The sequence below is a fragment of the Megalobrama amblycephala genome, linkage group LG12 (genome assembly GCF_018812025.1).
Source record: "Megalobrama amblycephala isolate DHTTF-2021 linkage group LG12, ASM1881202v1, whole genome shotgun sequence".
In the NCBI taxonomy this organism is placed as follows: Eukaryota; Metazoa; Chordata; class Actinopteri; order Cypriniformes; family Xenocyprididae; genus Megalobrama; species Megalobrama amblycephala.
The window spans coordinates 34,433,331-34,448,456 of record NC_063055.1 but is presented as its reverse complement, the minus strand read 5'-3'; the positions used below and the strand labels follow the sequence as shown (position 1 = coordinate 34,448,456).

The 15,126-nt window shown below is 39.9% G+C and overlaps 1 protein-coding gene across 1 annotated transcript in view; it reads left to right on the top strand.

Moving 5' to 3' along the window:
- The window catches only part of opn7d (opsin 7, group member d), an 83,164-nt gene extending 74,215 nt beyond the window's left edge, over positions 1 to 8,949 (top strand). The window contains exons 6-7 of the mRNA XM_048210854.1: positions 4,037 to 4,232; positions 7,724 to 8,949. Of these exons, the coding sequence (XP_048066811.1) occupies positions 4,037 to 4,232; positions 7,724 to 8,221 (694 nt within the window). The 3' untranslated portion in view covers positions 8,222 to 8,949. The remainder of the gene's footprint in view (positions 1 to 4,036; positions 4,233 to 7,723) is intronic.
- The last annotated feature ends 6,177 nt before the right edge of the window (positions 8,950 to 15,126 follow it).

Here is a 15,126-nt window from a genome sequence, read left to right as displayed (position 1 = left end):
ACGACAGTAATGCCAAACAGTCAGCCTAAAGGTGATGTGTGTAATTAGTGGCATCATCACTTGCTGCCACAATGCTAAGGTGTTCTGTGTAATTGCCTGGGTAAAGGGCATAGTAGTTATTTAGGTGTTCTGAGTATTTTCTTAGGTGTGTTTGGGTGGTTACTTACCCAAATCAAAAGAGCCCTATTCTTATCTAGAGACTGATATTCTGTTCTTTTTATGGCTCAGGTTCCTCTGTAAATGCAAGTATATTGAATTTTTTTTTTTTTTTTTTTTGCCTGTTTTATCATCTGCCAAGGGAAAATTGTAAATGTGATCACTTTGACAGTTTTTATAGTGCCACAGAAAGTCAGTCTACAAATGGCTTATTTATAGTTGCAAATTAAACTGGGAGAGGATAAAGTATTTTAACATCAAAAAATAGCACACTTATTAAAGTAATCTAATGCACTGCATGTTCTATTGAGCTCACATGGCTGCACTAACAAAATAACTACATTTTTTTTTTAGGATTTTATTTTTAGATTTTGTTGCATTTGTGTATAGGATAGTGGAGTGTAGACAGGAAAATTATTCTGTGAATTATTTGTCCCCAATAATTCTAAGTCTCAGTCAGGTGGTGCAGTGACAAATGCTGTGCATTTGAACAAGGCCTACAAACACAGTCATCTCAGTGAATGAGTAGTTTAACACTTTCTTGGAACATTAATTCTATATAGCAGGGGGGTCCAATGCTGTTCCTTGAGATCTGAAGGTTCTTGCAAAATTCAGCTCCAGACCTAATCAAACACACCTAAACCAGCTAATTAAGATGTTCAGGAACACTTGATAATTACAAACAGGAGTGTTGGAGTAGGGTTGGAACTGAACTCTACAGGAAGGTAGCACTCCAGGAACAGGATTGGGCACCTCTGCTATAAACAGTAGCTATAGCAGGGATGTCCAAACCTCCTCCTGGATAAACTCTATCCTGCAGAGTTTAGCTCCAACCCTAATTAAACATGACTGAAACAGCTAATGCATGTTTTCAGGATTATTAGAAATTCCAGACAAGTGTGTTAGGTCAGGTTGGAGCTAAACTCTTCAGGATGTTGGTCCTCCAGGAGCAGAATTGGTCAGATGGCCCAGTGAAACCAACAAGCTAGATATACGAACAAGGCCAGCAAACTTGTCATCTAGGTGAATGGCTACTTCAACAGCTTCTCAGAACATTCATGCAGTATTGCTATAGTTCCAAGACTAAGAGTGTTTGTGTTTTCTAAACTGCTGAATAGAGTGCCGCAGGAACGAGCTCTAAAAATCCGGAAGTGTGTAAGCATTTTTGCACTTCTGGTTCCATCATCATCCCAAAATCAATGGGTCTGTATTCATAGGTTTTGGTTTAATGCCTGAAATAAGGTCTGTGGTTAACAGAAACTTGTGATTTTTGTAAACTTTTATGTAAATTTTATGTCTTGAAAAAGGTGGTCGCTTACAAGTAAACTCAACATAATAAAACATAAAATAATATCCAGGCCTGGTCCTCTCTCGTCCTTCACTGTCGTCGCTCCTCCTTCCGGAGCTCCTCCGTGAGAGACTCAAGGCCGGTGCGCCTCGCAGGTGGAGCTCATTATCTCTCATGTCACCGGCCTCGCGCCATTCCCTCACGGCTCTCGCCCACCCTGCTCACCACAGGAACATTTTCATGAATCCGAAAATTTACATCAGAGCGTCTTTACAAATGATTTACACAAACATTCATTTTGCTTGTGTTTCATGAATGAGGCCCATTGTGTTTATACTTTAAAGCAGATACTTTTTTTGTCAAGGAAAACCAGGGTAAGGCTAACTTAAAGGTTGGCCTAGAAACTTATGTCATCCCTGCAGCACTCTATGGGTGCTTCTCAATACTCAAATTGATGCTTCCTTGTTTCTTTGCTCCTACGTCCTCCATCTTGTGACCTGGAAACCAATCGAACTCAGCCATTTTGAGGCATCTCAATTCTCTTATTGCACCGTGAGGAGACGAGGAGCGAGGAAGCTTCCTGAGTAGTCATGAGTGAGGATACACAGGTGTATCCTTCCCTCACACCCTAAGGGGGTGGAGCTAAGACATGAAGAAAGGAAACGAGGATGCACAAATAAGAAATGAGAAGCAACCTATAGTTCCAGCAAGCTTCCACTGCTCCACTCTGCTTGCTGCAAAACAGCTCCCATTTCCAGGTGTCTTCAAAACAACATGTGAGTTCAGAACCCTCATTAACTGCTTTTCATAGATTAGGCCACAACACTCTGCTTAAACTCACCCCAGATAAGAACTGAACCCTGGTTTGGGGATAATGCCTATTTTTACCCCTATAATTCTCAGTCTTGTTCTGGTGGTCTAGTGATACCAACATGCTAGGCATTTAAACAAAGCCAACAAACTTAATAATCTAGATCGGGAGTGTCAAACTCAGTTCCTGGAGGACCACTGTCCTTCAGACTTTAGCTCCAACCGTAATTAAACACACCTGAACCAGCTAATCAAGGTCTTTGTGTTACTAGAAACTTCCAGGCAGGTGTTTTGGAGCTGGTTGGTGCTACACTCTGCAGGACAGTGGCCCTCCAGGAGTGGAGTTTGACGCATGTGATCTAGATGAACAGCTTCTCAGAACATTCATGCAGTATTGCATAAGTTCCAGGTCCAGGTTTTGTTTTTTATGCCTGGACCAAAGTTGTCTTCAAAACAGCTTGTGTTTAGGCCCACAATAATTGTTGATTTTTCATAGATAAGGTTTGGAAAAATGACCAATTTAGCATACTGCTGTGGTAGCTTGTCTTGGAGTAAGACCTGGTATCTATGCAAGTAAAGAAGGCTTAGTAGAGAATGGTTCTGATTAATCAACCTCTGCATTATGGGCCCAGCATGCTTCTGCTGCACAAGTCTGCTTAAACACACCCCAGATGGGACCCAAACCCACAATCCTCTGGCTGGAGATGAGTTCCTTATCCATTAGGCCGCTGGGCCTATGGCTCATTTGTCTCCAATAATTCTCAGTCTTAGTCAGTTGGCCCAGTGACACCAACAACCTGGGCATTTGAGCAAGGCCAAAAAACATTATCATCTAGACCAGTGTTTCTCGACTCCAGTCCTCAGGACCCTTCCCCAGAATGTTTTAGATGTCTCACTAATTGAAACGCCTATTTCAACTTGTTAAATAGGAAAGCATCTCAAAAATTCTGGGAGGTGGGTCCCGAGGACTGGAGTTGATCTAGAGGAATGGCTACTTCAACAGCTTCTCAGAACATTAATGCAGTATTGCATCGATTCCAGGAATCAGAGGTTTTGTGTTTTACACCTGTACAGTGAAATTCAATCCTTATTTAGGGTCTGGTTATTTTTATAAGTTAACAATGTCATACAAGGCCATAGCAGATGATGGTTTTGATCCATTGACCTTTGGGTTATGTGCCCACCATGTTCCCACTGTACCATTCTGCTTACCTTAGAAGAGATCCCATATCCAGGTATCTTCAAAACAACCTGACTTTAGACCCACATTAAGTGTTCCTTTTTCATATATAATGTTTGGCTAAACAATGACTGATTTATCATAGTGCTGTGGCAGCTTTGCTTCAAGTAAAACCTGGATATCTAAGTAAAAAAATCTTAACAGAGGACATGTTTTTTTTTTTTTTCATCAACCTCTAAATTATGCTCTTTAAACACTCTGCTTAAACCCACCCCAGATTGGACTCAAACCCACAATCACTGGTTTAGGAGGCAAGTGCCATATTCATTAAGCCGCTTGGCATGTGGTTAATTTGCCTCCAATAAATCTCAATCAGGTGGCCCAGTGACACCAACACACTGGGCATGTGAACAAGGGCATATCAGGGGCACTGTAATGGAGAGAAAGGTTGGGACAGTTCTAAGGGTCCTGGTCAGACAATCAGCATTCAGGGATCAATGATTACATCCAGAAGCAATAAACTGTACAGGGGGGTCAAAATCTCTAGCAGTGCACCTGTTTACCATCACTATGATATGTCCTGTTCTCTATTCAACTTTCAGGTATGCACCAGGCGAGGACGCTCTGTCCATGTCCTATATTATCTGCCTGTTCCTCTTCTGCTACGCCCTGCCTCTTACCGTCATCCTACTCTCCTACATCCTGATCCTCATCACCGTACGAGGGTCACGGCAGGCAGTACAGCAACACGTGTCACCACAGACCAAGACGACAAATGCACACATCCTCATTGTGAAGGTGAGAGGGTAAAACATCACAGAGTCAGTACTAAAAGCCTGGGACACACCAAGCCAACAGTCGGCCGTCAGGCAATGTCTCAGTTCTTGTTTAAGCATCGGTCGGCTTAGGTTTTTTGGTGTGTTCTGCACCGATTCTGCATGTTGAATCACCAGTGGAGCTCATCGGTGAGAAAGATTGTCTGTTCAGCTTAGTGAATCAAAAAATGGAACTGACAAAAGCAAAGAGGGAACACACTACAGACACTTGTCATTGTTGTCATTTGAACAGTGGATTATTTTAAAGGTGCTCTAAGTGATCCTGGGTGGAGTAACTTCCTGTTGACGTTCGAAGTGTTGTCAAACAAAACAGAGGCTAGCTAGACCCTCCCTCCTCCTCCTCCTCCCCCTCCCCTCCGTGCTTCCTGAAACAGTCATGAATGCACATTTAAAATCATTCTTGTCGGTTATTGGCTGGAGCATGTTTATTATGTTTTGTGGTCCAGGCTGCACCAGTTTGTTTGTATTGCCATTTTCGGAGCTTGTGGCAACTACAGAGAGCGTTTTTTTACAGTTTGTTCAGGGGACAGGCAGCTAGCGGATAGTGAGGAGATGTTTGCTGTATGTGACAAAAAATGTTTTGGCCTAAAAACGCATGACATCACTTAGAGCACCTTTAATAATAACCAAGGGCTGACAATGTCAGTGACAACTTAACAGACATAATTGAAAAAGCTATACGAATCCGTCTGTTATGAGCAAGACTGGTGTAAAGCGCTGCTTGCTTTGTATATCCACAGTAGTGATGCGCAAATTGCGGTTATATCCATGGACACTGCGGATAGTCTGGGGGTAAGGCGGCCCAAGTAATAAAAAATAACATTCCAATTAATTACTGGCAGATCGCGTGTGAGATAAATCAATAATGTGTTGATTTTAATAAAGACACCGAACTCTCATTTCACGGTTAAATGCAACAAACATGCGTCACTTTTTAATTTCGTTTTCAACAACAACGTATCTTCAGCGAGAACCAATCAAGAAAAACATGCCTAGAGAATATGTCTAGTAGTTATTATATAAAACACACCCCCCGTTTCACAGACAAGGCTTTAGCTAGACCTACAGTAGACTAAAATTAATGTTTGAGCTGATTTAACTGAAAGTAACTTGGACTGACAGATCTTCAAATATGTCAGTGCCAGTGTTTTGTCTTAAGATGCACACCAGTAATGTTTTTTTCAAGTGAAAGTTTATAAAAGCTTCTTAAATGCCCTAATTGAACTAAGGCCTAATCCTGGCTTAGGCTAAGCCCTGTCTGTGAAACCGGGCCACAAAGTTAAAAACCTAGCCTACATGAGATATTGCTTAATAACTTAACAACTTTAACTAAAATATACACAAGCTTAACAGAAATTATTCTGCTAAAAGTGTTTTCAAACATAATGATGGAAATATTAACATGTTTAAAGCTTAAAGTTTAAAGCTTCTTCTTCTTAATTTGCAGAATCTCATTAAGCTACGCAGTTACATAATTAAGCAGCAATGGAGGAAAAACAGATCCTAGAGAAATTTCAAAAAGGAGAATTAAAAACAAATGGAAGGAAAGAAAAATACTGGGCCTCATTCATGAAACATGAGCAGAATGGATTTTTGTGTAAATCTGATGTTTACGAAGCATTTGTGAATCCATAGGAGAGTTTTCTGGAAGGTCCATTTTACATGCAAATGACTCTGAATTTACTCATATATTTATTCATCATGCTTATCACAGAGAATTAGAATGATTGTAATGTGACAATCGAGTGCGGATATCTAAATCATAAGGTGTACTCACACTAGGCCCGGTTGTCTTGATCCGAGCCTGAGCGCGATTGCCCGCCCTCCCCACTCACATTGCCCTTAACGTTTCGGGCCGGAGCACGCTTACGTCATATGCAACTTTCTGAATGGAAGAAAACAGGAAGAAATGCACTTTCGCTAAGATACTGCCTAATATATTGTCATTTATGCCGCACAGCGATTTTCTCTTGCACATATCAGAGGATTACAAAGGCAGCTGAAATTAATGGAGGAATTTGCAGCTTTACTCGCAAACTACAATTCCTGTTCCTGTTCAAGGTGAGAATCAGACCCGTTATAAACCCAAATACACTCGAATTAATTATATGAACTGATAAGTGTACTATCAGAGTAGTAATAAAGATTTTTGCCATTGTAATGATGACAGTAACGCACACCAATTAGCAGTTGTTCCGTGCTCTGGCACGGTTAGCGCTCACACTGCATGCGAACCGTGCTCGAGCCCAACCGAACTGTGCTCTGGCCCACCTCTTCCAAGCGGGCTAGGGCCAGATAAATGAACCGCGCCCGGGCACGAAACGGAGTGATCACACTTGTCAAACGAACCAGGCTTTGGGGGTCAAACGTGCTCGGGCACGGTTCAGAGTGCCTAGTGTGAGTACACCCATAGATTCAGTTGGGTGGCAGGTGAATGATTTATTTTTAACAGCGGATTTGGGTGATGTTAGAGGTGATCCACGCATCTCTAATCCACAGTTCTAGTTTTTCCGGTTTCCCTTTTTGAATGCCGAACACAGACTACTGCAACCTGCTGGTAATGAAGAGTCATGTCCTCTCACGCAGGCACAGAATGTACGTGCTAGTTGGCCGTCGGCTGTAGTCTGTGCAGTGTTTTTGCCCCGACACAGGCGACACGAGGCGACGCCACAGTCGGCTTTCATCAGCGCTAGTTCTTTGGCGTTGGTCCCTACCTTAAGGGTAGGGAAAAATTACACACGTCATTACACATGCAGAGTCAGAGAAGATCTTTAAGCTGTATGTATATTAGGTCGTTCTTTATTTGAAGTGACAAATGAGAGGCAGAAATTAGTCAAACTATTTGTCATTCTTACATAATAATATACTTTATGGATATGCTTTTTTAAAATAGTTTCCACATGGTAGATCAAAAATGAAAGCTTAATGACAATTCAATTTTCAAGTAATTTGAATGAAATCCTGTTGACAAATCATTTTAGTGTTTTTATTTGTAGTCTTACTGTCTTCAATGTAAATAAAATGGATGCTACCATTGTGCTAGTTTCAAGATCATTGGGTATTTTGGAAGTATTAATAACATTATATACTATATCATAATTTTGATTCTAAATATTAGAAATATGCAAGCACCACAGACTGTAATAAAGTTTGAAACATGATGTTGTCAAAAAACTAGCAAAATATATGGAAATTATTAAGAAAGAAGAGCAACCATCAGAAGTACTCCAAATATATTTCCCTGTTTACTTAAAGTGTCAATTTCCATTATGGAAACACTACAGACATGTTAAATATGTTTGACTGTATGTTTTATTGACAATTCAAATGTATTTCTACTGTAGCAAAGATAAGGGACACCATCTGTCACCACAAATGAAGAATGACCCATTTAGACGTTTTCTCCAGAACATGTGGAAATGTTCTCACAAGTTATTTCTGTTTCTCTTTTAGCTCTCTGTGGCGGTATGCATTGGTTTTCTGACCGCGTGGAGCCCTTATGCTGTTGTGGCAATGTGGGCTGCATTTGGAGATTCCAATAATGTCCCACCCATAGCCTTTGCTTTGGCAGCTATCTTTGCAAAATCCTCCACCATCTACAACCCTGTGGTGTACCTGGTATTTAAGCCCAACTTTCGTAAATCTCTGAGCAGGGACACAGCTCAGATTCGCAGACGAATTTGTTCCAGTCCATGTAAAGGAAGCCCTGTGCCTGGAGAGAAGGATCTTCATCGGCAAACATCTATACGCTGCAACAAGGATGCTAGCAACTCCACTCGACTCTCCAATGGCCTGGCAGACAGCCACGGGGCTTGTCTTCATTGCACCGAGGCGGACCCTCGTTGTCAACAAACCACACCTCAAATAACTGCCTGTGTGCTGATCGGTACATCCTACAGCGAGGTGACTGTGAGTCAGATGCCGGAGAAGATGCAAGCTGACCTTCTGTGAAGGCCCTGTAGGCTCTTCTCATGCCAGCATGAGGATGAATGCGAAGAATAGATGGATGGGCACCCTCAAAATGAAAGTTCTGGCCACTAGAGATAAGTTTGTCAGACAAGCTGTGGTCAGAAAACACTTCTGATACTGATGTCATGTATTAGAACTGCAAAACAATTGACCATGCTCTAAGTCCTGCCTTAAAAAGGTTACTGACCAATCCTACCGTAGCAACTGCTGGTGTCTGCCATTTTAAAAGACTAGCTTGAGCTCTTTCACTGAAAATCTGTTCACAGAAATCTGCAATTCATTCACTGTAAAAAAAATAAAAATAAAAAAAATAAAAAAAAAGAAGCAAAGCATTTTTTAGTTTTCTCAAGTTCCGTAGATAGCTGTGCCAACTAATTTTTGAAAAGTAGACTCAAACTTCTATTTTAAGTTATATCAACCTGTCTCAGAAAGTACATCTAAATAGTAAATATTAAGATTTTTTTTTTTTGTTTTTTCCTATGGAACATTTGAACTGTTTTCATACGCAGTTGACATGCTTCTGTGTTTACATCCGAACTCCGGCTCATTATTGGCCAGCTCCTGCGTCAGCATCACACGCATGTGTCTGCTCACGTGTGCAGCTTTGGCCAATAATGAGCCGGCGTTTGGTCATAAACATGGAAGACTGCACTGCATTCACTACATCGACTCCGTATGACAACAGTTCAAATTGTTATTAATTGTAGAGTCATTATTTTTGTTTTGTTTTTGCGGACAAAAAATATTCTCGTCGCTTCATAACATTAAGGTTGAACCACTGTAGTCATATGGTCCATTTTAACAATGTTTTTATTACCTTTCTGGACCTCAAATGGTGCAATGACGTTGGTTCAGAAACCCTCGGATTTGATCAAAAATATCTTAATTTGTGTTTTGAAGATGAACGAAGGTCTTACAGGTGTGGAACGACATGAGGGTGAGTACTTAATGACAGAAATTTCATTTTGAGTGAACTATCCCTTTAAGGTGAGTTTGAGAGTGTCAGACAGGCCTTCCCGCCTTTTATCGTGGAGCACAAGCTAAGGAATTTCACCTTAACAGAACAATCTAGGATTTAGTAGTTGAGTTCATTACTTGTTTATCTTTTTGTTAATAAATAAAATACAGCAAGAGGCTCTCTCAAATCCTTCAGATTAGTCAGCTGACAAATTCCCTATAATTTACATACTTTTTGTTTATTCAACATTCCTTCTTGATTGCTTTTTACTGTTAGGGTGAAATTATTAAGCTGGTGCCCCAAAATAAAATGAGAAAGGATTAATCTGACACTCTCGCGCTCACCTTAAAAGTGAAATATGTAGTCTCTTTGACACTAGTGGCATCTAGTAGAATTACAAAAATAAAGCATATTTTCAAATCCCCTTTTCAAGTGTAGCTCCTCCCCCCAACTCAATCATCAGGGCTGCGTTCAGCCCCGACAAAACGTTGCAAAACGTTTTTAAAATGGAAACGGTGGTGCGTTGAACACCCTGTTCTGATGACGCAAGAGTTGCAACTATGGCAGCTGAGAAGGCCATTCTTTGTGTTCTTTTTGAAGAATTTTCGGAGCCTGATGAAATCGGTATAAATACAGTTGGTATGGAAAGTATTCAGACCCCCTTAAATTTTTCACTCTTTGTTATATTGCAGCCATTTGCTAAAATCATTTAAGTTCATTTTTTTTCCTCATTAATGTACACACAGCACCCCATATTGACAAAAAAAACACAGAATTGTTAACATTTTTGCAGATTTATAAAAAAGAAAAACTGAAATATAACATGGTCCTAAATATTCAGACCCTTTGCTCAGTATTTAGTAGAAGCACCCTTTTGATCTAATACAGCCACGAGTCTTTTTGGGAAAGATGCAACAAGTTTTTCACACCAGGATTTGGGGATCCTCTGCCATTCCTCCTTGCAGATCCTCTCCAATTCTGTCAGGTTGGATGGTAAACGTTGGTGGACAGCCATTTTTAGGTCTCTCCAGAGATGCTCAATTGAGTTTAAGTCAGGGCTCTGGCTGGGCCATTCAAGAACAGTCACAGAGTTGTTGTGAAGCCACTCCTTCATTATTTTAGCTGTGTGCTTAGGGTCATTGTCTTGTTGGAAGGTAAACCTTCGGCCCAGCCTGAGGTCCTGAGCACTCTGGAGAAGGTTTTCGTCCAGGATATCCCTGTACTTGCCCGCATTCATCTTTCCCTCGATTGCAACCAGTCGTCCTGTCCCTGCAGCTGAAAAACACCCCCACAGCATGATGCTGCCACCACCATGCTTCACTGTTGGGACTGTATTGGACAGGTGATGAGCAGTGCCTGGTTTTCTCCACACATACCGCTTAGAATTAAGGCCAAAAAGTTCTATCTTGGTCTCATCAGACCAGAGAATCTTATTTCTCACCATCTTGGAGTCCTTCAGGTGGTTTTTTAGCAAACTCCATGCGGGCTTTCATGTGTCTTGCACTGAGGAGAGGCTTCCGTCGGGCCACTCTGCCATAAAGCCCCGACTGGTGGAGGGCTGGAGTGGTGGTTGACTTTGTACAACTTTCTCCCATCTCCCGACTGCATCTCTGGAGCTCAGCCACAGTGATCTTTGGGTTCTTCTTTACCTCTCTCACCAAGGCTCTTCTCCCCCGATAGCTCAGTTTGGCCGGACGGCCAGCTCTAGTAAAGGTTCTGGTTGTCCCAAACGTCTTCCATTTAAGGATCATGGAGGCCACTGTGCTCTTAGGAACCTTAAGTGCAGCAGAAATTTTTTTGTAACCTTGGCCAGATCTGTGCCTTGCCACAATTCTGTCTCTGAGCTCTTCAGGCAGTTCCTTTGACCTCACGATTCTCATTTGCTCTGACATGCACTGTGAGCTGTAAGGTCTTATATAGACAGGTGTGTGGCTTTCCTAATCAAGTCCAATCAGTATAATCAAACACAGCTGGACTCAAATGAAGGTGTAGAACCATCTCAAGGATGATCAGAAGAAATGGACAGCACCTGAGTTAAATATATGAGTGTCACAGCAAAGGGTCTGAATACTTAGGACCATGTGATATTTCAGTTTTTCTTTTTTAATAAATCTGCAAAAATGTCAACAATTCGGTGTTTTTCTGTCAAAATGGGGTGTTGTGTGTACATTAATGAGGAAAAAAATGAACTTAAATGATTTTAGCAAATGGCTGCAATATAACAATGAGTAAAAAATTTAAGGGTCTCTGAATACTTTCCATACCCACTGTATGTGTTTAATACTGCAAAATACACTCAGAATAAAAGAGAACATCCCAAACTTCTAATTATTGTGTTCCAACATTTGCCTTGCATTTCAGGATGAAAAGACAAACATTTCAGGTGAAGGATAATCCACTTCTTACCTCCGAGACTGTGTTATGATCTATGACCTTATTATTTTTATTGTGAGTATTAGGCTTATTATTATTGCTGATCACTGTTGTTGTGCTATGATATTGTAATATTTACAATTATATAATCAGAGAATAGAAAAGTTTATGAAAGTGTCACTCCAAAAAGACAATAGCAAAATATATATGTATAGTACTTTTATGTTACATTCATACCCATTGTGAGAGCTGTCTCTTTAATATTGCGTGGTTTATATAAATATTGTTACTGATTGGGCTGACACCCACCAAACAAGAGAAAACGTATCTCAAACCAGTTGCACACCTTTTCCAGGAAACATAATGTTCAACCCAGAAACAGTAGCAAAACGTTGCACACCAGTTTGAGCTTGAACGTGCCCCAGCTCTTACACGGGTGCTAGCGAAGGCATGTCTCGACAGATAAAAGTAGTCTACTTTCAATAAAAATACAGGAATACTTTTAGCTGTAATGCTATGTCATAAGTAAACAGCTGAGTTTACAACTCAACAATCTGTCTAGAGTGAACGCGAGCATCTCACTTATAATAAACCTACCCAAATTATCAGCACAGGCTGTGAAGTCATCAGCCAACCAGCATTTTCATGACATCATCTTCTTGCTGCTCCAGAGCGGTTAGTCACATGGTTTTTATGGCTCAGGTGACTAAAAAAAAACTTATATCCACAACTGAGTGCCTATAAGCAGTGTTGGCTGATTTTAAATCACATACTTGCACAGCTGTGCAACTGTAATTGAGATAAATGGGAATGCTAATGATTAGCTTTCTCCAGATATTAAATCTCTTTGGTCTGAGAGAGCAACAGTAACCAAGCTTAGCGAAGGGTCAATTCAGGAGATTCTGAGGTTCGTAAGAGTTCAACTACTCCATTTTACTATCCACTGAAATCCATTAGAGATCGTAAAAATTTTTTGCGTGAAACTCTTCTTAGCTCATTGTAGTGAACCAACAGTGACTGACTTTGTTTAATTAATAGCACAGCTATGATCAGATCTTGTGACATTAGAGGAAGGTGAATCATTAATCTTTCAATAAAGCAGTGACAAAGAAGAAGAGGAGATTCTTGTTTGCTTTTATTTTATAACCTTTTCCAGAACACCAACTTCTCTATGGAGAAAGAAAGAGCAGATGAAAGCAAGACAAAGGTCAGCTAGAGGAGTAAACCCCTGGGGAGGGTTTCAGACCGTCTATATGCTGTACTGACATCAACATCCTCATAAAAATGGTCTTTGTGTTCTACAAAAATATCTGTGAGTTCCTCAATGCACTTTTATATATACTCTATGTATATTGTTGTTAAAAACGACTAACAGTTATGCAAAAAACATGATTTAAAACTTGCATGCAGTATAAGTTTTTTCAAAAAGCAGCTGCAAATAATAATAATAAATTTAAAAAAAAAAAAAATCAGATTATCATTTCAAGAACTAAAAGACATTTCTGGATGTGGGAATATGACATCACATGACATTCTGTAACAATGCAGCATTTATCACTGTTTTCATTAGTAAACCACAGTGAGCTATGATAGACTACAGCAAAACTAGCTCACTGACTCTAATCTGCCATTCGTTTTGAAAATATAACAAGTTAAATTAATCAGAGATGATCAAAAGAATGTTCTTATCATGGACTTCCATTTCATTTGATTTTTGCTTTTTTTTATCACAAATATGATATTAGATTACATATATATAGGACACACCGATCAGGCATAACATTATGAGCACTGATAGGTGAAGTGAATAACACTGATTGTTTCTTCATCACGGCACCTGTTAGTGGGTGGGATATATTAGGCAGTAAGTGACATTTTTTTCTGTGGTGAACCGGCGACAGAGTCATGGGCAGCCAAGGCTCACTCATGCACGTGGAGAGCGAAGGCTGGTCCGATCCAGCAGATGAGCTTCTGTAGCTCAAATTGCTCAAGAGGTTAATGCTGGTTCTGATAGAAAGGTGTCAGAATACACAGTGCATCACAGTTTGTTGTGTATGGAGCTGCATATCTGCAGACCAGTCAGGGTGCCCAAGCTGACCCCTGTCCACCGCCGAAAGAGCCAACAGTGGGCATAAGAGCATCAGAACAATGGAAGAAGGTGACCTGGTCTGATGAATCACATTTTCTTTTACATCACGTGGATGGCTGGGTGTGTGTGCGTCACTTACCTGGGGAACACTTGGTAATCTTGTGGGATGTGCTGAACAAACAAGTCTGATCCATGGAGACTCCACCTCGCAACTTACAGGACTTAAAGGATCTGCTGCCACACCTTCAGGGGTCTAGTGGAGTCCATGCCTTGATGGGGCAGGGCTGTTTTGGCAGCAAAAGGGGGACCAACACAATATTAGGAAGGTGGTCATAATGTTATGCCTGATCGGTGTTTATATATATATATATATATATATCATAATTCACAAATTGAAAAGAAATGTTTTTTGTTTTTTTTTTAGTAATTTCTCTCATTTTAAGAATAGTAATAATCTACATCAAACAAAATGACTTCTTTATATAATGCAAAATATGTAATATGCAAAATATGGTTAATTTGTCATCACCATCAAAGCTGACGGCATTTCAAAATGTATTCTTAAAATTGAATGCCTGATTTGTAATTTATATTTGAAATGTGTAAATATTTGACACATATTTTATATCTGATGGTGTTCAGTGAAAAACACACATTTATTGAGAAAATTGAATAAAAATCATGAGGCTGCACTAAAAGATAAGATAATCCAAGTCCCATACTTGACTTATCTACTGTTAATGGCAAAAACAGTATACATATTATAAAGTAATTATATGTTTCTTCTGATTTATGGAAGAACACTGCATGACAATATGACAATCATATGATAAAGGGACGCAATATCAGTGGTTAACTTTAGACTACAAGTAACTTTGCAGTTACATGTCAATTAACTCTCAGAGTATTAGCATCAAAATAAAGTGTTAGCAGATATTAAAGGAATAGTTCACTCAGAATTAAAATTTCCTGATAATTTACTCACCCCCATGTCATCCAAGATGTTTATGACTTTCTTTTTCAGTCAAAAAAAAAAAAAGTGTATATATAATATACATATATATATATATTTTTCTCCATATAGTGGACTTCAACGGGTACCAACAGGTTGAAGGTCCAAACTGAAGTTTCTATGCAGCTTCAAACAGCTCTAGACCAGAGCAAATATCAAAAGAATGTAAATATATATATATATATATATTTGCTTGGTTTTTGAGGAAAACATTCCAGGATTTTTCTCCATATTTTTCTCCTTTCCAATGTGATCACGTCATGCGTGGCACATCGCAGAGAAGTGCAAGATGAGCATTTGTGGTTAAAAAGTATATACATTTTTATGTTTTGAAGATAATGTCTGATTGTTTCACTAGATAAAACCCTTATTCCTCGTCTGGGATCGTCTAGAGCTGTTTGAAGCTGCATAGAAACTTCAGTTTGGACCTTCAACCTGTTGGTACCCGTTGAAGT